Consider the following 24,973-nt stretch of genomic DNA (forward strand, 5'->3'; position numbering starts at 1 on the left):
GGGAGCCACGGGCTGGGCTGGAGGTGAGAGTGGGCGGTGGAGGGGAGTGGAGGTCGGTCGCCGAGGTTTTCCCGGCTGTCAGTCTCCCAGCGTCCCCGGCTTTCCAGGTAGGGACGACCCCTCCCACGCAGCGCGGTTCGGGCGGGTGGGAAGGAGGGGCTGGCCTGCGAGCGCCCGCCCCTCCATCTATCACATGGCCGGAGAGCCACAAAAACAACAGCTTTGGCCAAGACCGTGACTTCAGGAAAGGGAACGCAGGGCTCTCGCCGCCAGCCCCCACCCCATGGAGGAGAGTTTTCTTGAATCCTTTGGGAGGCTGAGCCTCCGGCAGCAGCAGCCGCCGCCGCCTCGGCCGCCAGCCCCGCCGCCCCGGCGTGGGACACCTCCGCGCCGCCACAGCTTTCGGAAACACCTCTACCTCCTGCGAGGCCTCCCGGGCTCGGGGAAAACTACACTGGCCAGGTAATGATGCGCCGCGCGCCGAGTCCCCGTCGGGCTCCGGTCCAGCCCGTGCCTGCCAAGGGGAAGCCGGGCCACCCGGTTCCCGGCCGGGCCGCGGGCCTGAGACGCGGGGGCCCGTGCCGTGGGTTCCCAGGCTGCGCCCGCGCGGGAGGACGGTGATCGGCACCGCGCCTGGCGCGAGCCCCCATGGCACTGGCCCCCCGCGCGGACCCCCCGCCCCCCCGCCAGCGGGGCTGGACGCCTTCTCCCCGACTCTCGCAGCCTGGGGTCGGGGGCCCAAGGGCAGCCTTCTTCGGGAAAGCCAGATGGCGACTGCAGAGAAGACCTCCGGGCCGCCCGCTGGCGCGCAGGCACCCGCCACAGTGCGTCAACAGGCGTTTTAAACCGGAGCGGACACGCTCGGGGGCCGGGGCAGGGCGCGCGATCGCGTAGAATATCTGGCGGGTGGAGGCAAACCCGCGTGTGCTTTGGCGACTGCGAAGGCGCACAGGTGCCCCTGGGAGGGAGTCGCGTGGCCTCGCAGGCCGTCACCGACACAGCCTTTCAACTGTGCCCAAGGCGCCCAAATTAGTTTACCTGCGAATTGCGTCAGCTGCCCCGGTACCGGTACCGGGTCAGCGTGAATGACACGGGCTTGTTACCTTGGGCACCTTGCTAGGCCTGCCGCTCCAGCCTCAACTCCCACCACTCTGCAGCGTTGAACTGTTTCTCTCCTTGGCTTTGCTGACGCTGGCCCGCCTGCCTGGTTTGCCTTTGCCTGGCTTGCCCCTCCTCTGCCCTTTCCCTAACTGATTGCAACAGCGCTTTAAGACTCAAGTCTGTTGTCCTCGTACTCTGGGCTCCTCCGCTTCCTGTTTACACCTCTGCAGCTGTGCTCAGTTTTGCACATGGTTTTGTTTATCCTGTAAGTTTCTTGGAGGTGGGGGCCATATCTTATCCTGCAAAAGCGCAGTGTCTGGCAGTAGTATGTGTTCAGTAGAAGTGGTCCCTGGCCCTCAAAGAGCTTTCTGTCTCACCAGAGACATAAGGCTAGCTAGCTGTAGAATCATGGGGGCTGGCCGTGGAACTGTGGAACCTCAGAAAAAGAATCCATGTGGCAACGTACAATCAGAAGCGGATTTGAATGGTACACAAAGAACGTGGGAGGAAGGGCTGGGTGCTTTAGGGTCAGGGAAAGATGACAGCCCTGGGGATGTGTTGCCAGTTTTAATTAGGATTCCTGGCTGATTTGCCTTTAGCGAAACCGTATTGCTACATTTTCACAAATTCAAGTGACTTCCAAATGGCCATTGGTACCCTTTCTAAGAACCACACACATTTTAATAGGTCTTTTCTCTGTCTGAGTGGAGAATGGGGAAGCCTTCCTGGAACCTGGCAGAACTTGGTTATTTTATGATACAGTCATGGTGGGTACATCTGTTACCAACCAGATACTTCTTGCAGTCAAACCCTGTTCAGTTTTACTTTGGCCTTGCTGATCTGTGGCCTCTCACACACTGTGTCCAAGGAGGGAATAAACGTCTTTGGCCAGATTTTGTTTAGAGCTACCCAGAGGGGAGTAATACGGTGAGTGCAGGGTGCACAGAATTGAACAGCAGAAGTGGTGGTTTTTGGGCCTCACTTTCTTCATCTCCAAAGCTAGTGCTTTGGCCTGGTTGATCATAAGGTCCCTTCTGGCTCTCACATCTACACTTTGACTTTTGGCTAAGCGGAAGACACCAGATAAGAGACTGACTTATTAAAGAACGTCTCTCTAGGGATGGCTGCCATGAGCACTGGCCTGGAAGTCTGAAGATTGTGCCTTTAGATCCTCATTGTCATAAGACAGTCACCAACTGTCTTTGGACAGTCACCTAGCTGTTCTTTACTTTCCTTATAAGTGAATAGTAAGACAGAGATTAGGTTAGATGTGATTTACTGAAGATCTTTCTAGCTCTTAATTTCTAATTGTAAGACTTAAAAGTGTTTTGTTACTAATGGCTAGGTAAAGAGCCCTGAACTTTGAGTCAATTTATGGCTTTTCTTTTTTTTTGGCCACACCCAGTGGTTCATGGGACCTTAGTTCCTGGAACAGGGATCGGGCCTGTGCCTCTGCATTGGAAGTGCAGAATCTTAACTACTGCACCACTAGGGAAGTCCTAATTTATGGCTTCAAATCCAAGCTCTGCCGTGGAATAGCTATGCTCTCAACTCCTCAGTTTCCTTCCCTGTTAAACAGGGAAATCTGCTCCGTCTACTTCAGAGGACTCCTGTGAGGATTACATCTGTGTGAGAGAACTTGTTAAACCTTAAACTGCTGTATACATTTTAAGAGGCACTCATTTCTGCTGAAGATGTTGACCAGCTGAGATCATCTTCATGGTATTCCTGGGGAGAAGCCTGACTCTGAAGTGAAGGAGGCAGCTGGGAGCTGACGTTGTGAGTTCTCTTGATAGGCTGGACATGGGCAATTCTGAGAACACAGAACTTTGGCCCTGCTTTGGGATGGGTTGTGTATTTACATGGAAATCAGGACAGCAGGCAAGGATACAAGCCACAGCTCAGCAAGGAGAGAGGCCTGTAGTGAGGATGCAGAACGTCACAGGCCATTTGTGGGGAGAGAAGGAGGATTGCAAATTGTTTTAAAAAAATACACGTAGGTAAGAAAGTAGTAAAAATTGTAAGGCTGTCTTATGTATTGTTGGATTCTTGGAAATTAATATTTTTATTATTCTATGTATTTTCCAGATTTTCTATAATGAGCATGTATTTCTTGAATCAGGAAAATAAAACCTTAAAAAAATTGAAGGAGATCTGTTTTTACAAATGCGGGTTCATCTCTTTTTCTACTTAACTTTAATTTCTCATTTGATTAAAAAAAATAAAAATGCTTTTGAAATTAGGCTCTGTCTGGTCTCCCAAATCAATGTTAGATTTCTGTGCTTTTCATCTGTATGTTTTCACACTTTGCAGGGACTGGAATGTGGAAAACATCTATTTAAATTCTATGGGCATGTTAAAAAACAGTTGAAGTTTATATCTGCCTTAAAATTTTTAAGTACATCAGAGTACTAAAAAATTAGCTTCCCTGCTATATGTGTTTTATCACCTCTATTTCATTTAAAAAGCATTTCAAAAATAGGTTATTGTCATTGGCCTGTAAACTCTACTTCCAGGAATTCATCCTAAGGCAATAACTGGACAAGTGCATGAGATTAGGGGGATGTTCAGCACAGAGTTTTGATGTCCTAGAAAAAAATGTGAGCCAACTTAAGTGTACAAAAATAGAAGATTGGCTTATAAATCACGTGTCATTAATGAAAACATGGATGGACATTTGACATCTATGTTCTAATATACACAAAAATTCCATTTTCTGTTTTAAGAAATGTGTAAAAAGATACGTATAGTTGTTGATTTTTAGGCAGTGGATAGAATACAGACTTTTGCCCCTGACTTTCTCATTTCTTCTCAACTTTTTCCATAAGAAGTTTGTAAACTTTTTAAAGGTGAAAATAACTTTGTAAGTTAGCTGAAAGTAGTTTTATTCAATAACTTGGCTTATGATGAAGCATTTATTAAATAACCAAGTAACTAAGTACTTTTTTATATAAAGGGCTTCCCTAGGGTTATTCTTGGTTTGGACATAGCAGAAAGTTTTTTTAATCTGTAAGGAGACTGATTTTAATTACTCAGGGCTATTAATTATTTAATTATGAACTATTTTATTATATTTTATTAGCCTGTGAACTAGTATAGATCATTTGATTGAACACCTCAGGTTCTTTTTCATTAAAATGGAGCTACTATTCCTTTAGTTAGTTTATTGTGAGGATTTAAGATACTGTGATAAACAATCATCCTGTTGCTTGGGGCTGGTGCACTGGGATGACCCAGAGGGATGGGATGAGGAGGGAGGTGAGATGGAGGTTCAGGATGGGGAACACATGTATACCCGTGGTAGATTCATGCCAATGTATGGCAAAACCAATAAAATATTGTAAAGTAATTAGCCTCCAATAGAATAAATTTATATTTAAAAAAATCATCCGGTGATTATGAATGTGAAAGCACTGTAGAATGTGTGGGTTACATAAATACCAACTATTGTTAATTATTCACTAGTCAACAACAGAAGTATTTCCTAAGTACTGATAAGACTATTACCTCAGATGGTAAAGAATCTGCCAGAAATGCAACCTGGGTTCAATCCAGGGTTGGGAAGATCCCCTGGAGGAGAGCTTGGCAACCCACTCCAGTATTCTTGCCTGGTGAATCCCCATGGACAGAGGAGCCTGGTGGGCTGCAGTCCATGGTGTCTCAAAGAGCTGGACACGACTAAGTGACTAAGCACAGTAAGGTATATATAATATAAGATTGAGAGAAGGAGCCTACGCAAGACTAACAAATGGAAGATAGTAACCAGCACACTGCTGTGGGTAAGTAAAGTCTCATGGGAAATAGCCTCTTCTGTGCTGGTGGTGGTCAAGGCCAGTGGAGTCACTGAGGATGGCTATTAGGAGGATAGGATGATTAGGGAAGAGTTAGTCTCCTCCATGTGGAGGTGGTTCTCAGGCTGGCCTTGAAGACCAGGAGGATGTCTGAAGACCAGAAAGCCAAGGAAAAGGATTAGCATCATACATAAGAAGATGGAAATGGGAAAGACCTGAGTGTTCTAGGCTCACGAGGAGCAGGGCTTGATTGCAGTGAATTGTTCATATTGAGTGTGTTGGTTAGGTACCCAGGGCCAGACCATGGAAAATGTGAAAAAGCTGGACAAAAAAGTATAGGATTGAGAGAAGAAATAGAATTCCAATTCCAAGACCCTTTTACCCTCAGCAGGTGATCCAGAACTGTTTGTTTCCACAGCTGAACTGATATATACTCATTTGGATCTGCACCTGTTCTTTCCTCTGACTTCAATGAAAACATCTGTGGACTTCTGTTTACTTCTGTGCATTCTTCTGTGTATGTGTGTGTAATGTCCCCCCTTTGAGGACATTTTAACCGTTTTTAAGTGTGTCCGATTCAGTGCTATTAATTACATGATATGCTGTCATCACCACTGTCTTTTATAAAAAATTTTTGTTGCCACAAACAGAAACTCTGTACCCATTAAGCAGTGCCTCTCCCTTCCCCTCAGCTCCTAGTAACCTACCTCTGATCTGTTTTCTGTTTCTGTATTTGACTACTCTAGATACCTTATGAAAGGGGAATCATATGGTATTTTTCCTTTTGTGTATGGCTTATTTCACTTAGCTTAATGTTTTCAGGGTTCATCTATGTTATAGCATGTGTCAGAATCTCATTACTTTGTGACTCAATAATATTGCCTTACATGAATATATGACTAAAATGTCCTTTTAAAATGGCAATAGTTTAGGGTAGTCTTTTTTATTTTTAATAGTCTTGTTTGAAAAATTAAAAGTTCTCAACCTTAAGTCAGTTCGTGCGTTTTAAATCTTTAAGTATGAGTCCAAGCAAAGCCTGGGGACCATGGTTTATGACACACATCCTTTGCAATGTGCTAGTTTGTTTTGGCACCATCAAAAATGGTTTGTGATATGGACTCAGTAGGCTCAAAGAATGCTCACTGACAGCTGTCTTTTCTCCTTAATCATATGTCTTGATGATTCATCAAGAGAAATATGTTTTTTTTTAAATTTCTTGGCACCAGAGCTGTCCAAGGAGGTGAAAGGTTGCTTTCCTGATGTGATGCAATGATAGAACAGAGATGGGGACGAAGGTACACTTTAAACCAAATGCAGTTTAAAAAAAAAGAAGCAGTGGGAAGAGGGGATTAGTTAGGTTAACTAAGTAGTGAGTAATTAGACCCCAGAGCATATTCACTCCACAGTGCTGTGGACCATGGTGTTTTTAATTATGAGGCTAGGGCTCTCATAAGTAAAAGCAAGGTCAAAATAGAGAGTTTGTAGTATTCCAGGTCTGTGTGTATGAAAATTAGAGCATCAGGCAGGTGGCATCTCAGATTTTCAGCCACTCAGGTCTACTTGGAGAAGCTACTGACTTTATATTTTTAGTGATGTTTTTCCTAAGGTGGTTCCTGAATCTCTTCTCCCCAGTGCTGAGAGTCCTTGCAGTGCCTCTCTCTGAAGGTTGGGAAGAAAGAGGACTATATATGCTACCTGTGATCACGGAGAGTAAGAACACACAGTGCAGTGTCTGTTCACAGTCATGTACTAGAAAGGTAACAACGAGAATCATCACCACCATAGTCCTTGAGCTACTGGGGTATGGGAAGAAGATCCTACTGAATTGGGGCAATGTAATGTCATAGGTGTGGTTATGATTAGAGAAGCAGTAGAAATAGAGAAAGAAACAAAAGGGGAAGAATATTTTTATAGAAAAATCTCAGGAAATGATCAGAAAGTTCTCACAGAGTTCATCTAGTCCAAGCTGAAGACACTAAACACTAAGAAGTTATACATCTTTTTAAAAAATTTTATTGAAGTATAGTTGATTTACAATGTGTTAATTTTTTCTGTACAGCAAAGTGACTCATGTATATGTATATATTCTTTTTCACATTATTTTCCATTATGGCTTGTCACAGAATATTAAATATAGTTCTCTGTGTAGGACCTTGTTGTTTATCCTCCCTACACATAATTGCCTCTGCCAATTCCAAACTCCCATTCCTTCCCTCCCGTCCCCCTTCGCTTTTGATGACCACAAGTCTGTTCTGTATATCTGTGAATCTGGTTTTTTTTCATAGATCATGTTGATTTGTATCGTTATTTTAGATTCTACATATAAATGATATCATTTGGTATTTGTCTTTCTCTTTCTGACTTTGTTTAGTAGGATAATCTTTAGGTCTGTCTATATTGCTGCAAATGGCGTTATTTCACGAAGTTATGTATCTTGATCAAGGTCATAGTGGATAAATTCTCCTTATTTCTAATCAGACCTTTTTCTTCTGCACCAAATGAAGAGGCTACTGAGAGTGACCTGATCAAAGTGTAATGAGATTGATTTCAATCTATTGTGTAATGAAAAAAACTTGTCAAGACCCTATAAAAAGAGCTTAGTTTATCTGTATTTCAACTGTCAGGGTAAGGAACCTACATGTTGTTATGTGATTCCTTCTCGTCGAAGCATGACTGAGTTGACCAGCAAAGCATTAAAACACAGGAGAAACCTGTGGCATTGCTGAATTCTCTGGAAAGTTGCTGTTCACACGCAAGACTCTGAAAGGAATTTCTGCTGGAAACTGCAGTGAAGCCACTCTGGCACATGAGGGCTAACTGGGAGTCTGGTTTGGGATCTCATAAGCATGCCCTGCTTTGGAAGTGTGAGGGCGAGAGTGAGCAGTAGGATGGCCTGGGTACTATTCACTGGAGTTCTCTTAGCCCTTGTGGCTTGGCAACGTCCATGAAGCTGGTGATGGCTGAGCTCCATCTGCCTAAGGGCAAGGCTCAGCCTTGGCATTGCAGTCGGCAGCACCAAGAAGATCAGCCACACCAGGCCCAAGATATTTACAGCTATGGCTCCCGCCCCATTCTCCTCAGGTTGCTGAGTTGCTGAACCTGTTTCCTGTCTCCCAGCTTAAAGTCATTGGGGAAGATTCCGATAACATCTAGAGGAAATACTGGAGTCTAAGAAGAATGCTCTTTCCCAGTCTCCTTTGGGGATAAACCTGAGGTTTTGGTAAAATTCTCAACACATAAAGAGCAAATAGAAATTCTCACAGATTCTTTTCACCCTATACAAAGTTTGCATAATTAAGGCAACAGAACCTGATATTTAAGAACCAGTCATACACTTACCTGGAGAAGGCAATGGCACCCCACTCCAGTACTCTTGCCTGGAAAATCCCATGGACAGAGGAGCCTGGTGGGCTGCATTCCATGGGGTTGCTAGGAGTCGGACACGACTGAGCGACTTCACTTTCACTTTTCACTTTCATTCATTGGAGAAGGAAATGGCAACCCACTCCAGTGTTCTTGCCTCGAGAATCCCAGGGACAGGGGAGCCTGGTGGGCTGCTGTCTATGGGGGTCGCACAGAGTCGGACACGACTAAAGTGACTTAGCAGCAGCAGCAACAGCATACACTTAACAAATATCTATTATGTCTCATGCAGAATAGAGCATTGAACAAAAAAATACAAAAACTGCTGCCTTCATGGACCATATATTCTGTCAGAAAAAAAATTTTTCTTTTTTCTGAAAGAAGGAAATTTTAAATAACAGCTGCTCTACTGTTTCAAAAAAACCTAAAATGTTTCCATTTCTATTCCACTTGAGGATATACCCTCAGGAGATGTTCTACATATTCACAAGGAGATTGGCACAGTGATGATCACTGAAAATTTTGTTTATGGTACAGAAAATTGCAGACAACCTCATTGTCACTAGAGAAAGAAGATAACTGTGGCTTATTTTATAGCACTCAGTCACAGTTGTTTAGTGTAAAGCTCTGAGGCCAGAAGCCTGGGTTTTAATCCATGTGTGCCACTCACTTGTCTTTTTTTTATTTCCAGCTTTATTGAGGTGTAACTGACACATTATGTAAGTTTAACTTGTATAGTGTGTTGATTTGATACCTTCCTGTGTTGAAAAATGGTTACCTCTGTAGTCTTGGCTAACACCTCCATTGTGTCACATAATCACCATTTCTTTTCTGTGATGAGAACATATTAAGATCTACTCAGCAGCTTTCTGGTGCATAATACAGAATTAGCAGTAACCACCGTGCTGTGCATTAGATCCCCAGAACTTAGTCATCTTTTACTTGGAAGTTTGTACCCTTTGACCGACATTTCCCACACCCTCGGCCCCTGGAAACCATCACTATACTCTGTTTCTATGAGTTTGAATTTTTTAGATTCCACATATAAGTGAGGTCATATAGCATTTGTCTTTGTCTGATTTATTTCACTTAATGACCTTAAAGTTCATTGATGTTGTCACAAATGGAAGGATTTCCTTCTTTTTCCTAGCTGAAAAATATTCCATTGCATATATTTACCACATTTATCCATTTGCCCACTGACAAACACTTGTTTTCATATTTTGGCTATTGTGAATAATGCTTTAATAAACATGGGGAGTATACGATAATTTGAAGATCCTGTTTTCATTTTCTTTGGGTGTAAACCAAAAGTGGGATCACTGGATCTTATGGTAGTTCTATTTTTAACTTGTTGAGAAACCTCCATTTTGTTTTCCACAGAGGCTGCAATAATTTACTTTCCTTTTAGCTGTGCACAAGGGTTCCCTTTTCGCCACATCCTCATCAACACTTTTAATTTCTTGTCTTGCTGATGATAGCCATTCTAACAGGTGTGAGGTGATAGTTCATTGGGGTTTTGATTTGCATTTCCTTCATGATTAGCACTGTTGAGCACCTTTCTGTGTACCTGTGTGCCATTTGTATGTCTTGGGAAAAATGTCTATTCAGATCCTCTGGTCTTTTTTAAATTGGATTTTTTTTTTTTTTTTTGCTAATGAGTTGTATGAGTTATTTACATATTTTTGTTATTAATCCCTTATCAGATATATGATTTGGAAATATTTTCTTCCATTTGGTAAGTTCACTTCAGTCACTGAGTTGTGTCCGATGCTTTGCAACCCTATGGAATGCAGCACATCAGGCTTCCCTGTCCACCAACCAACTCCCGAGCTTACTCAAACACGTGTCCTTTGAGTCGGTGATGTCATTTGGTAGATTGCCTTTTTATTTTGTTGATTGTTTCTTTTGCTGTGTAGAAGCTTTTCAGTTTGATGTAGCCTCTTTTACTACTTTTTGCTTTTGTGGCTTGTGCTTTTTAATATAATACCTAAAAACTGATTGCCAAGACCAGTGTCAAAGAGATTTTCCCCAGCGCTTTCTTCTAGGAGTTTTATGCTTCAGGTCTTACATGTAAGTCTTTAATCCATTTCAGATTTTTGTGAGTGGCTTGAGATAGGGATCCATTTTCATTCTGTTTTAACCACATAAAAGCTGAAATTTAGATGGATTGAGGAGTGAAATATAATAGAACATAGATGAATATTTACATAATCTTGGGTTGGGAAAGACTGTTATAAATGTATTATCAAGGACAGAAAGTAGAACATAAAAGATGAGTTCATGTGACTAAAAAAAGTTATGTTAATTGAGACTTGTATGTTACAGTTCATTATAAACAAAATTAAAAAGAAATTGAGGTACTTAATAAAGATTTTACAAATTCATTTAGCCATAAACCTCCCAATAAGGAGGTTTTATCAACAACCACAGGACATGAAAATGCAGTTCACAAAAGAATATCTGTAAATGAGCAGCACACATAAGGAAAAATACTTAAAACTTGCTGAGAATCAAAGAAGTTGGGGACAAACTAAATACCTGACCACAGAGTATTGGTTAAGTAAATTATGGTTCATCCATATGAATAACTCATCAAAAATAATGGCTTAATATGACCCAGCAATCCCACTGATGGGCATACACACTGAGGAAACCAGAATTGAAAGAGACACATGTACCCGAATATTCATCACACCACTGTTTACAATAGCTAGGACATGGAACCAACCTAGATGTCCTTCGGCAGACGAATGGATAAGAAAGCTGTGGTACATATACACAATGGAATATTACTCAGCTATTAAAAAGAACACATTTGAATCAGTTCTAATGAGGGGATGAAACTGAAGCCTATTATACAGAGTAAGTCAGAAAGAAAAACACCAATACAGTATATTAACACATATATATTGAATTTAGAAAGATGGTAACGATGATCCTACAGATATAAAGAACAGACTTTTGGACTCTGGGAGAAAGCGAGGGTGGGATGATTTGAGAGAATAGCATTGAAACATGTATATTATCATATGTGAAATAGTTCACCAGTCCAGGTTCAATGCATGAGACAGGGTGCTCAGGGCCGGTACGACTCTGAGGGATGGGATAGGGAGGGAGGCTGGAGGGGGATTCAGAATAGGAGATACATGTACACCCATGGCTGACTCATGTCATTGTATGGCAAAACCCACTACAATATTGTTAAGTAATTAGCCTCCAATTAAAATAATGAATTAAAAAAATAATGGCATAGAATCATACTTCATGAGGTGGGAAATAGTTGCTGTGGAAATAAGTTTGGTGAAAAGAAGTTGATATTCTCTGCATTATGTTTCTGTTTTTATGGAACAAAATATCAGATGAGAAAAAAATTCTATCTCCTGGAAAGACAATCAAAATACTAGTAATTATTTTTAGGTTGAGGAATATAGGAACCTCTCCTGTTTTGCAGTTTTCTCTTCCAAAATATTTTGCCTTGAATATGTGTTACTTTGCTAATTAGAAAGGAAAAGTAATATTTTTAAGGCTGATGTAGACCAAGACACAGGAGCCAGCTTGAGGGGGCACCTGCTGGGCAAGTTTGGGACAATTTGAGCATTGTAAAGAATGACGATGGTAAGCATTATTAAAAGGGGAAAGGGAAAGAGTGCTCTTCTTTACTAGACAATGCCACAGAGTAAATACAGAAGAAATTACATGAAATAATAAGTATTCTGCTCTTCCCAGTGTAATAACTCATTTGGGCGTGATCAGCAATGAATATAAAGCTCATTGAGGAAAGGGTTGTTGGGGAATAGGATGGTACACGGGGCCTCTCGTTACATCAACCCTCCCCACCCCAACATGATGTAGTATCACAAGGGAAGCCATACTAGCTGATGCCACCTGTTAGCCAAGTGATAAACTTAGCAGGATGGTACAGACGGTCATCACGTGCAGTCAGGTACTCAAACATCACCTCAGTATTTTCCTTCCAAACATGTTTAATCTGGATCTAATTATGAGAAAATAAGCAGGCTAATACAGAATATGGGGCATTCTCAAGCCAAGTGACTAGACTCTTCAAAAAGGGAAAGCAGGGAGGGAGGTTCAAGAGAGAGGGGACAAGTATATACCTATGGCTGATTCATGTCAACGTATGGCAGGAACCAACACAATATTGTAAAGCAATTATCCTTCAATTAAAAGTAATTTTTTTTTTTAAAAGGGAAACCAAAGAAGGCATGAGGACAGTTCTAGATTAAGTGACACTAAAGAGACGTTAATAATTAAATGCTGTGCTTGAACCTGTGAAGATATTATTGGTACCATGAAGGACATTTTACATTAAAAAATCTATTAACATTGGCTATTATAAATAGCTAAGGGCTTCCCTGGTGGCTCAGAGGTAAAGAATCCACTTGCAGTGCAGGAGATCCAGGTTCGATCACTGGCTCGGGAAGATCCCCTGAACGGAATGGCTGCCCACTCCAGTGTTCTTGCCGGGGAAATCCCACGAACAGAGGAGCCTGGTGGGCTACACAATCCATGGGGTCAGAAAGACACAGCTGTGTATAACGGACTTTTGGACTCAGAGGGAGAGGGAGAGGGTGGGATGATTTGGGAGAATGGCATTCTATCATGTATACTATCATGTAAGAATTGAATCGCGTCTATGGCTGACGCAGGATACAGCATGCTTGGGGCTGGTGCATGGGGATGACCCACAGAGATGTTATGGGGAGGGAGGTGGCAGGGGGGTTCCTGTTTGGGAACACATGTAAGAATTAAAGATTTTAAAATTAAAAAAAAAAAAAAAAGAGTTGGAAGCACCTGAGCATGCATGCATTATAAATAGCTGTAATATAAAATTATAATATAAATTAGTATATAATTTATGTATAGTATATATTTATAATTATAATTTATAATTCAATTTTTAAGTTGTGATGTGATTATTTAGGATAATGTTCTTATTTATAGAAGATACTTGATAAAGCATTTAGGATCAAAGTATCATGATGTCTGCAACTTATTTTTAAATGCTACATCAAAAATACACATGTGAGAGAAGTGAAATAAATGAGGCAAGACGTTAACAACATTGTTAACAAAAATGTTAATAATGGAGGGTAAGGAATGTTCATAGTATTCTTTCAACTTACTTCTATAGGTTTGAACATTTTCTAAATATAAAAGGTTGTGGGGGGAAGTTTAGGTGGAAATAAAAAGAAGTGGGAAAACTATGGACTAAATGAGACTTAAGGAATGGGATCAAATACAAAGCGTGGATCTGGTTTAGCTCTTGATTCAAACAAACCAATTGTAGGAATATATTTATGAGACAATCAGGAAATTTGAAAAGATATTTGGTGAAATGAAGTATGAAGCAGATGAAGCAAAACTGGCCATATAATGATAATTGTTAAAGCTGGACTGTGGGTACAGGGGGAATGATTATGTTATTCTGTCTATTTTGCATGTTGGAAAATTCCAATAATAAGGGGTACAACTCAAAGTTACATACTAATGTTGGACTTTGTCAATGAGTGGGTGAGTGACTAATAGATACCTGCTGCTGCTGCTGCCAAGTCGCTTCAGTTGTGTCCAACTCTGTCCGATCCCATAGACGGCAGCCCACCAGGCTCCCCCGTCCCTGGGATTCTCCAGGCAAGAACACGAGTGGGTTGCCATTTCCTTCTGCAATGCATGAAAGTGAAAAGTGAAAGTGAAGTCGCTCAGTCGTGTCCGACTCTTCGAGACTCCATGGACTGTAGCCTACCAGGCTCCTCCACCCATGGGATTTTCCAGGCAAGAGTACTAGAGTGGGTTGCCATTGCTTTCTCCGAATAGATATCTAAATATATTCAAATGTTCTCTATTATTAAACAAAAGAATTACACAAAAGAGTGATGTTATGAAATCAAGATTAGAACCTAAGTTACTCTCATAGTAGTAGTTTCAGATGAGTTTGGGGGCCACTGCAGAGGTGAAAATTATGTGGATGTAATTGTCTTTTTTTTTTTTCCCTTTTTTCATTCTCTCAGTTTCCCTAATGCATGAGGCTCCTGACCACCATAAAGAAAGCTAGAGCTGGGGCATTATGCTTGTCACTTCTGAAGCTGACGGAATGGTATTTATTGCTTCCACTGAAGTGTGAGACTCTCAGGATTGCCTATTGAATCAGTTCTTCATTTAGTTAGGAGAGCTTTTAAGTCTTGAGTATTCAAAATGTACCATGACTGCCAGTGCTGATTTAACATTCAGGTGAAGGTAAAACAAGTTTTGAAGGAACGATCATTCAGCAAGATCAAAAAGTCCACTCTCTCATCTTCTCCAGTCCCCCAGTTCCATTAGAGTTGTAAAGGTGAAAAATGGTCCTGTTTTTGTCTGCCTGTTTGTTAGGAGGACCGTATGGGCTATGGTCACATGTGTCTTGGGAAATGATGAACAGGTGGTTCAGCTTCATAGTGGTCCTAAACAATTTAACTATTACTCTAAGGCAAAATTTTGCAAACAAGGCAATACTTTCTTTGCTGTGTTCTCTTTTTTGCTTTCTAGAAGGGAATAGAATTCAAATAAAATGTGGATTGAACACATGTCTTAAAAAGTTTTTTTTAATGAAAAATTAGAGTATTAACTTCTAGTAGATAATATAAACCATAAAGAGGAAATAAAGCTATGTCTATGAAAAGAAAAACTCCATTCTGAAAATGACAAAACCAAAGCTGTAAGTGGCAGACTTAATAGGACAACAAATGAAGCCAGATTTAGAAGGGATATTTAAGAAGTTCTGGAACTAATATCCAGAGTTGCTTAACTTAGTACACAAAAGATAAGGAAAACAAGTTACACAATATTATTTAAACTCTGAATGAGGCTTTCATGTTTAGACTAGATAATGATGAAAATAACTCAAAAACTGTAACACATTTACAAATATAAAATACGCACACCTGAAAGTGCAGTTAGTGTTGCCCTAAGATTTTCTTCTAAGGTGTCTTTATAATAACTGTTTGCCCTGGAGGTTAACATTTGGATATCTGATTTGAGCTTTTCAGTTTGAGTATCTTTACAGTCAAAAGACATTTACAAAGAAACTGCAAATCCGTTTTACCAGATTTTTATACTTGCCTTTCTTGTCCATTTCTGTATCTGTGGTGTATTTAAAATGGCCACATTTTCTTTGCCACCCCTCCTAGTATGTACACACTCCAATGCACTTTACTACGATGGCATGTAAAAAATTTTGGTTGGAGAATCTGACTTCATTTGCTATTATTAATAAAATAACAGTACCTTGTGTTTGTAAAGTACCTTACCTCTTGAAAAATGTTTTCGCGTACCTCACCTCATTTCATCCTTACTGGAAGCTCTGTTTAATAGGTTGTGATATACAAGTTTTCAGTCAGGAGCACACAGAAGCTTAGAAAGAGAGGCCACATGACGGTAGTGGAAGAATCAGGAACTGAACCTAAGTGTTTCAAGCAGCTTTGGTGCTTTACTCTGTTTTCTGTGGTTTCACTGCCTTATGCTTTTTCCTGCTTAAAGAGCATTCTTCTTGATGGAGAACAAACAGAGCTGAATAGTTCTGTTTTCTTTTTATATTTCCTGCTCTTGTTATGTTCCAACATTTTTTTTCCTTTTTTTTTTTTTTAAGTGTTACTTATTTTTGGCTGTGCTGGGGCTTCGTTGCTGTGTGGGCTTCTGTCTAGTTGTGGCAATCAGGGGCTACTCTCTAGCTGCAGTGCACGGGCTTCTCATTGCAGTGGCTTCTTGTTGCAGAGCATGGGGTCTAGGCATGCTGGCTCAGCAGTTGTGGTGCACAGACTTAGTTACTCGGCAGCATGTGGAATTTTCCCGGACCAGGAATCAAACCCACATCTCTTGCATTGGTAGATTCTTAACCACTGGATCACCAGGGAGTCCTCCCTCCAACTTTTAAATATCTTTTTATTCTGAGCACGGCCATTTTGTTATGGATTGTATCTGCCTGGTGAATTTGTTTGAAGTTAGCATTACGCTGGGGCGCAACCCAGGGAGAAGGGAGAGAACCGTGTGCTCACTGTGTCAGGCACTGCGTGAGGTGCTTCCCCAGGTTATTGGATAGTCATCCTCACTTAGCAAGATGGGTGCTGTTATCCTCAGTTTTTACAGGTGAGGAAAGGAGGCTCAGAGATTTACTTTGCTACTGTCTAGCACAATAGCCATCTTCTCCCCCAAAAAAGTCTGAATAAGAATTTCATGTGGAAATATCTTCTCTTTGAAGTTATTATGTACAAAACTTCATATGCTTTTTTTTTTTCCTTTCCTGCTTTAAAGAGGGGACTGCATGATGCTTTTTCTTTTTTTTCTGTATGTAATATTTTCATATTCAGAGAGAGTGATTAGGAAAGCCTAGGGAATGTTGGGTCTGCATCTTTTCTTCTGCTGGCTTTAGAATTTGGTTTAGGTCACTGTTAAAATGTTACCTGTTAGGGGTAGCACACACATCACTTTTATCTACATTTCATACCTCAGCAAGAACCAGTGTCTCACATGGGTCCTTATGGAGAACAGAGCTCCAAGGCGAGGGGACCCAGGACAGGTAAGGGGGTGCAGGAAGGGGCTGCAGCAGGGGTACTTGGGCATCTCGGAGGAATGTCAGTGAGGGCTGTGCCCACTCTTGTCACCTCTGCAGCGAAACCTCCAGAGTTTCATCTAGAATCAGTTCTGGTAGCTGCAGAAATCAGTGCAGTGGTGACCAGCACTTGTTAAAGAGTTGGGCAACACGCACAGTCCCCTCTCAGCCCTCTCCTTACCCCTATGAAGGAGTGATAACTTCTAGAGAGAATCTCTCTTTTTAAAATGAATTTCAACAACTCGAACCTGGTGGTCTCACAAGTATAAACTGCTAAATGTTAACGATAGAAGGAAATGATTTATAGTGTGAAAATGCATAGTCATAAAATAATCTCTTGTTTCCCCCACTCTCCAGACAGTTGCAACACGACTTTCCCAGAGCCCTGATTTTCAGCACGGATGATTTTTTCTTCAGGGAAGATGGTGCCTATGAGTTCAATCCTGACTTCCTGGAGGAAGCTCATGAGTGGAACCAGAAAAGAGGTGACAGATTCCTTTCCAAGCTCCTGGGAAATCCTCTTGTGCACATAGATTGTAGCTCCTGCAAAATGAAAAAAAATTGTGGAAGGAGCTTAATCTAAAGTTCTGCCATTTTCCCCTCTCAAACAGAATGCCAGTGTGTAATCTCCCTAGATTCCAGGAAAAAGAAAATTATTGATAATGGGTTCTGAAATAGGTAGTATTAAAGTTGTGTAATGAGGACATCCTGTAATAAAAATAACAAAATATGGAGTACACTCACCCTTCTGTGATTGTTGCATGTTGTTCACTGTTATATAACATTGTGTTGCAGCAAGAAAAGCAATGAGGAATGGCATATCCCCCATTATTATTGATAATACCAACCTCCACGCCTGGGAAATGAAGCCCTATGCAGTCATGGTAGGAAGAAGTATCATTCTGAATTTTCAGTTCTGGACATTTTGTGAGAAAGTTGAAACATTTGTTCTTTCTTCTTTTTTTGGTCTTCTGTGATCTCATATTCATTAATAGTAGTTCTCCCAGGAATCCGGTAAAAAGGTTTTATTTTAGCATTTCTCTGCTGTTCAATGGCTGAAATTTGCTGAGATGCTAATACTACCTCAGGGTACATTTTAAAAGTAGCCCTTGGTCTGAATTCTTGACAGCATTTCTGTCTTGGTTGTTTTCCTAAGGGAAGGCACACATAGGAGCATCCGCTGAAACCTGCTGAGAAGTGTTGGACTAGGTGATGCCTCCAGTGGAACTGTAGATGATGTTCATAGGACAGTTCTGGGGCCTTCAGTACTATGTGGTGCTGTTGCTGCTGCATGGGAGTTCCAGGGCAATGAATTTCTTAGTTTAAAAACAGATTCAGGAGTAACACTGTAACCCTATTAAGATATTAGAATACAAACATAAATGCACATATAAAGGTAACAGTTCAGCCGTCTACTGTCAGAACAGTCAGATGAATGAAGCAATGTGTACATTTTTCTTTATTTATGAAGTATGTCTGATCTATTTTTCAGACATATTTCATCTTTTGTGCTAATATGTTTTCATTCCTTACTGCGTGTAATAAGGAGGAAAAATCCACAAACATACAGGGAGAGGAAGATAACAGCTGAGTATTCTCCCTACTTGGCTAATTTTAAAGTGAATCTCTAAAACTGGACTCATGGCAGCCTGTTTTTAAGCCTTTTTTTAATATTTTGGGCAGAGTAGCTCACATAGAGGTGTGCTTTTGTCTAGATACTTTCATCAGTTTTACTTAGGCCAAGACTGTGGGACTTTGCTGAATGTAGGACAGAATGAGCATCAACTTTGTGGTTACTTCAGTTCATGGATCAAACATCCACTTAGGAAAAAAATGGACCAGGGATATGAAGAGTCAGGTTAATTAAGGCACAGCTCAGAACCAAGAGGCAGGGCTTAACTGAGAGTGGCTTAAGGGAAGTCATTTTACTTTTTATTTTCTAATTTCTAGACATGCACAATCTTTCCCAGTCATCCACAGCTACTACTAAGACACAGAAACTAGATATTTTCCACATATGATATTTGATATCCTTCTGAAATTAGAAGTGTCCATCTAAAGAATGAAGAGGAAATCCCCTTACTTAGCCCATTTTATTCTGTATTTTATAACACAACAAACAGTAGTCATAACAGAAAGTTCAGTTTGAGATAAAATAAGTAGTAGTCAGTTAATTAATGCAAAGAACATTTGATGTTTCCATGGAAATGGTAATCATTTTCTAAACTCAAGGAAATATGGCACGGTGAATTGAGCCAAACTATGTGGCATGGATGGGAGAGCTACTTTTTGGAGGGAAGAATATGTGAAGTATGTGGAAATCATTTTTATTTCCCAAGCTCTGTGCCTCCGGTACTCTCACTTTGTACACCAAGCTGTGAGGACTAGCCAAGGTACTTGGTGACAGTGGACCTATGATAATCACATATACGGGACTGTGGGAAACCATTGGAGTTCATTGCTCATTCCTGTGGACAGGGAATTTAAAACAAGTTCAACGATCTATCTTTTTAAAGGTTCCAAACAAAGAACTTTTGTCATTTTCCAACATAGTAGGTAGAATTACTGAAAATTTATCATTGGGAACCATAATATAATCTGAGAGTGGCTAAGTATGGATATGTACCAACTGTATTTGTTAACATAAATTAAGGCATTGAATTACTGGTTAAACAAAAGGAATGTTAGAAAAGATTTGTAGTAAATGTTAAATGGCAGCATAAACATTCCCAAACATACATACCATGTCTTCAATGTTTTATGTACTTTTGAAAAATCAGGCACTTGAAAATAACTATGAAGTTATATTCCGAGAACCTGACACTCGCTGGAAATTCAACGTTCAAGAGTTAGCAAGGTACTTCTTTGTTTTTCTAGCTCCTCATTATGTATCCTGCTATTTTCAGGTATTTCAGACCGAACAAAAGAATCTTTTCAGGCTGGAAATGGACATGGTAGTTTTCAGGCCAGAAATGGTAATTCTTGGAAATTGATAACTTTGGAATTATTAATGTGAAAGACTTTACTTTGGGGTCAGTTTTCTAATATAATGCTAAATGCTAAATCTTGGCTTGGACTTGGTCCTCAAAAAGGACATATTTAACATTCTGCTAAAATGCTTCTTCATTAATGGACATTTAAAAGCACTTTCCTCTGCATGGGATTGCACTTGTGAGTGGTGTTTTTGCACTTAGGCTAAACAAAGATCTTCAGATATTGAACAGTCTGTGGTTCATTCATGGTCTAGATGCCGCTTCTAGTTTGTAAAGCAATAAATGTCCAAATAATACTAACTTGTTGATTGAATGCATGGGTTCTGATAATTCACCATCTGTGCTATTTGGTAATGTCAATGATTTAAAGTAACCAGTGAGGTCAGAATTTACTTTTTAGGAATAAGTCTAATTCATCTTATGGTTACAAGCAGATAGTGTTTCCCAAGGGAAACCTCTGTCAGAATCAGCTGAGGTGATTGTTAAAATCCTAGTTCATGGGGCATCCCTGGTGGTCCAGTGGTTGAGAATCTGCCTTGCAATGCAAGGAATGCTGATTTGATCCCTGGTCCAGGAGGATCCTATGTGCTGCAGAGCAGTAAGCACGTGCATCACAACTAGAGTCTGGGAGCTGTATCCACTGAGTCCACATGTCACAACTCCTGAAGCCACACACCTAGAGCCCGTGCTCTGCAACAGAGAAGCCACTGCAATGAGAGGCCCGTGTCCCGCAACTAGAGAAAGCCCCGGTACTGTGGCAACAAAGACTCACCACAGCCAAAAAAATAAATAATAAATATTTTTAGAAGTCCTAGTTCATGGACCCCGTTCTTAGTTGAAATCTCTGATAATTACATTTCAAAACTATATCCCTAATTGATTCTCATGTCCATGAGAACTGAAGAATGTTGTTTTAATAAGGATCGAGCCTGGAGAATCCCAGGGACGGGGGAGCCTGGTGGGCTTCCGTCTATGGGGTCGCACAGAATCGGACACGACTGAAGCAACTTAGTAGCAGCAGCAGCAGCAGAAGTATCTAGGACTGATATAAGTGATTATTGATATATGCATAACAAATGGGCAAACACATAAGAAGAGCTCATGGTGCTGTCTTATGTTTTGAAGCACAGACTTGAGATTGCCAGAAACAGAGCATTTTTTGATGTTTTACCTCTTTGCTAGCCTCAGGGTAGTTTGGGGGTGTGCAGGGCCGCATGAAAAACAGTTACGCTGAACGATAACTGCTTAACATGATGTTTTGCTTTTGTCAGAGTTCCATCCTGAGAATAGGGAGTGCATATCTGTGTAATAATACAGGACTTGTAAACTACAAATACCTGTAAAATATAACTCATTTTGATATGCTGCCTTAACATTTGCATTTTTTTTTCCATGTAGAAGAAACATTCATGGAGTCCCAAGAGAGAAAATACACCGAATGAAAGAACGGTATGAACATGATGTTACCTTTTACAGTGTGCTGCACGCAGAAAAACCAAGCAGAGCGAACAGAAACCAGGACAGGAATAATGCATCTCCTTTCAACGGTGCAGGGTACTGGAACACCTACGCAGAGTTCCCAAACCGGAGGGCGCATGGCAGCTTCACTAATGAGAGCTCCTTTAACAGAAGGGGTGGTTGTCACCATGGGTATTAGAGGCCTCTCTTATAGGCATTCCGAATTTTCCTAAATCAGTTTTTACTTCAATTTTTGGTATTTATTCTCCGTTCAGTGTTAGTCAGAGCTCTAATTCCAGTGTAAATAGTCAAGCCTGAGAGTTTCTGTGCAGAAGTGGTTACATGCCTCTTCAATAAGCATTTGTTAAAGTGATCCTATGTGCATGGTCTGATGCTGGGAATTCTGCCGATTTGATTAAACAAAATCTTTTCTCTAGGGAAAGAACTAATTCAAAACTGAAACCTGAGAACATACCCAAGAACGTAATCAACCACACAGGCTCATTAATGAACTGAAGTGTTTTTAATATAAAGCTTCAGTAGCCCTTTCTCTGAAGCAGCCTATTTTTTCAGGAAATTCATCTCCATCAGGAAAGTTGGAAAAGTGGAGGAGAAATAGTAGGCAGGAACAATTTTTTAATGCCATTGCTACTTTTGAACATCTGTATATCCAGAAATGTGAGATGTGTGGCTGTAATGATGATATTGATTTTCCTTTAAGATGAAGACACCAGGAAGTCTATACCTAAGGAAATATTGTCCTTCAAAGTAGACACTTTGGGAAATTATCACATTATTTTAGCGATGTGTCATTGTTAGAAATATGTTAAAATCTTAATAGCGATATAAGCTCCTGAGGAAAATCAGTGTCGTTGTTTCAAGTCACATCTTGTGTTTTAACTACCACTTTATCAAACAGGGTTAAACCTGTTTGATAACAGGGATAAACCTGTTTGGCTGTTGAGCTAACACTGTATATAAAACAAGCCTGCCTTTATAAAACACCGATTTTTAAGAGGAATAATTAAGCAATTAAAAAAAATTATTCCTATAAATGTGTATTATCAGTTGGCAGCTCCAAAGTTTTGGGCGTACAAGGAATGAAGCATCCCAGGATGTCCTGACATGGAACCAGGAAAAGTCATGCTCCTTTTATGAGGAGCAGTCTCAGTGTTTTGTGAGGCGTTAAGACAAAGTTCTACTATCAGTTCTTATATTAATATTGAATTTATGAATCCAAATAAAATTTTAACAGGTTGGAATCAGTTAATTTGGTGTGAGACCACGGATAAGACCAAGTAGGATGTATGCTTTATTTCTTGTTGGCCGACAACTTCTAATGTTTTGTGAAGCATTATTTTAAGTGTTCTATATAATGGTGCTTTTATGGTTATTAAAAATTATATATGGTATTGCTTTATATGGACTTGTCATTGAATCTAATTTTGGGGGTTTTAATAAAAACTTACTTGCCATAAATTTCACAAAATTCTACCCTATTAAGAACTAGTTTTTCTATATTATAACTATATTTACCCATCTTCTTTGACTAGGAGACACAGAGGTAAAGATAAAAGCAAGTTTATATTTTACTTGTGTGTATAAATTAAGCAAATTTAAAAAATTATTGCTATAAATGTGTATTATCAGTTGGCAGCTCCAAAGTTTTGATCTCTATACATTAGAAAGACTGTATTAATATTCCAGATCTAGTGTTCTTGCCTGGAGAATCCCAGGGACAGGGGAGCCTGGTGGTTGCTGTCTATGGGGTCTCACAGAGTCGGACATGACTGAAGTGACTTGGCAGCAGCAGCAGCAGTACTATTGAAATCTATTCAACATCTTGATGATTACCAGCAATGATCTGTAATTTTTTCATTAATTTCATTAACATTTAAAAAAATTGATGTCTCATTTGAATAGTAGCAAAGTTTGCCCAACAAACTAAAATTAAGTGAATTTGAATGAATCTAAAGTATAGTTTGGCTAAATTCTGTGTATCCAAGCTCAACACATAATAATCTAGTAATAATGATAATCTACATTAACAGTACTCCTGTTTTCCAGACCCCAGATAGTCCTAGGTAATCCTAGACAACGTGGTCCCTAGGTCAGTGCAGAACGAGGTCAGTGTGGGTGGCTTGACTCATTTAGGATAGTAGAGGTGAGAAGTGTCTGAGTCCAGATGAGAGTTCCTTTGCTCAATTCCATAGGAGCAGCTGAAGGATCATAGCTCAAGCCCACTTGATTTACTTCTGACTCTCTGCTTAGGGTTTCTGGTTTACCTGGCCTGGGCTGGGCTACTTTGTATTTATTTGTGCTACTCTGAAAGAGCTCAGAATAGTTCCCTGGTACATTTGCCTTTTTGGGAGCATAAAATCATTAATAAAATGCCACCAACTTTGTTTATCCCATCTAGAAATGACCTATTTTTTCTTTCAACACCCACGACTCCTGATTTTTTAAAATTTTTGAACACTTAACACTGACTTGTGTATTAATATTTGCATCACTCACAGGGTTGGCAGAGTGCTTTATATACACGAGGCTCTCATTAAGTGATTGTTGAGTAACACAAATTGCTTTTACCATTTATCCCTTATCATGCAGTGTACATTGATGACTTTGTAATAATTAAACTGTCAATTCTGGGGGGACAATATCCATATATACTCAAGCTTCACATTTTATTTATATAGCTTGGCTATATTATTTACAGTTTATAAACAGCAGAGTGTATGTTAGATGTCTCCATTATGGGTAGTCTAAATGCTAATGAAAAATGAAGGCGGTTATAGCTCAAGTTTTTTCAAGAAACAAAAAGGCTGAATTCTTATAATTTTTTCTGTTCAGCTGAGACTCAAGTTTTATTCCCTGTTCTAGTGTGTGGATCATTGGGAAAATGATTAGGATATGAAGACCAAATTGTTTTATGAAAAAAAGTTAAATCACATTAACAAGACTGGCAGAACACTTAAGTTAGAAAGAAGAGCAGAACAGACTATTATGTTAATTTTCAGAAGCAAGAAAAAACATGGGTCACAGTTATGGAAGGAAGGAAATGGCTTTTTAAAAGGATTTATTCTTGGCTTTAAGGTGTGTTTATAATGAGATTTAAAAACATGATATTGTATATAAATTTAAGACATACTAAAACACTTTATGCTATTAGCTCCTAGTTTGAACTGCTTTCTCTTTTTCCTCTATTAAAGTAACAAATGAGAATACCGTCTTAAATTGAATGGTTCTCATCTGCATTGGTGGTTAGAGAAAAACTAGGTTTAAAAGGGACTGCTTGCTGAATCCTGTGACAGGACTGAAAGCAAGGAGAATCAGTGCCAATTTGAAAGAAAGATTTTCTCTTAAGTTGCAGTTCAGATCATTTTGTTAAGAAATCAAAACAAATTAACACAATGAAGTCTGTTTCTGATTTAAAGTATTTCAACTTTTAATAAATAATTTAATTTTACAGATCAAAATGGCATCAAAAAAGGAAGTGCACGGAGGGTTCTGTTTTTCTTGTAGTCATGCTGACTTAAGGATGAAGAACTGGTCGAAAGAAAACACCACTGTAATATCTTAACTCATCTTGACTTCTTTGATCAGGAAAAAACTGTATTAGAACCAACATGTGCATTATGGAAAACTGGTTCATAGTGGGTTAC

At 40.0% G+C, this 24,973-nt stretch overlaps 1 protein-coding gene across 5 annotated transcripts; it reads left to right on the plus strand.

Moving 5' to 3' along the window:
- The first annotated feature begins 265 nt into the window (after positions 1–265).
- On the plus strand, positions 266–22,675 carry N4BP2L1 (NEDD4 binding protein 2 like 1). 5 transcript variants are annotated; one of them, XM_068984585.1, is made up of 5 exons: positions 266–462; positions 17,215–17,342; positions 17,653–17,741; positions 19,638–19,714; positions 21,249–22,675. In XM_068984585.1, exons 1-5 carry the CDS (start codon positions 284–286, stop codon positions 21,505–21,507), a joined length of 732 nt encoding a protein of 243 aa, XP_068840686.1. In that variant the 5' UTR covers positions 266–283; the 3' UTR covers positions 21,508–22,675. The 5 variants fall into 5 exon arrangements, with proteins under 5 accessions (XP_068840686.1, XP_068840687.1, XP_068840688.1 ...); XM_068984586.1 differs by lacking the exon at positions 19,638–19,714 and adding an exon at positions 19,764–19,832 and having other exon boundaries at positions 21,249–21,440; XM_068984587.1 differs by lacking the exon at positions 19,638–19,714 and having other exon boundaries at positions 21,249–21,440.
- The last annotated feature ends 2,298 nt before the right edge of the window (positions 22,676–24,973 follow it).

Source organism: Capricornis sumatraensis, chromosome 12 (assembly GCF_032405125.1).
Source record: "Capricornis sumatraensis isolate serow.1 chromosome 12, serow.2, whole genome shotgun sequence".
In the NCBI taxonomy this organism is placed as follows: domain Eukaryota; kingdom Metazoa; phylum Chordata; class Mammalia; order Artiodactyla; family Bovidae; genus Capricornis; species Capricornis sumatraensis.

Coding starts and splice junctions, on each gene's coding strand:
- N4BP2L1 (XM_068984585.1), top strand. CDS start 284: ATGGAGGAGAGTTTTCTTGAATCCTTTGGGAGGCTGAGCCTCCGGCAG. Junction 17,742..19,637: donor TGAAGCCCTATGCAGTCATG/GTAGGAAGAAGT, acceptor TTGAAAAATCAG/GCACTTGAAAATAACTATGA. Junction 19,715..21,248: donor AACGTTCAAGAGTTAGCAAG/GTACTTCTTTGT, acceptor TTTTCCATGTAG/AAGAAACATTCATGGAGTCC.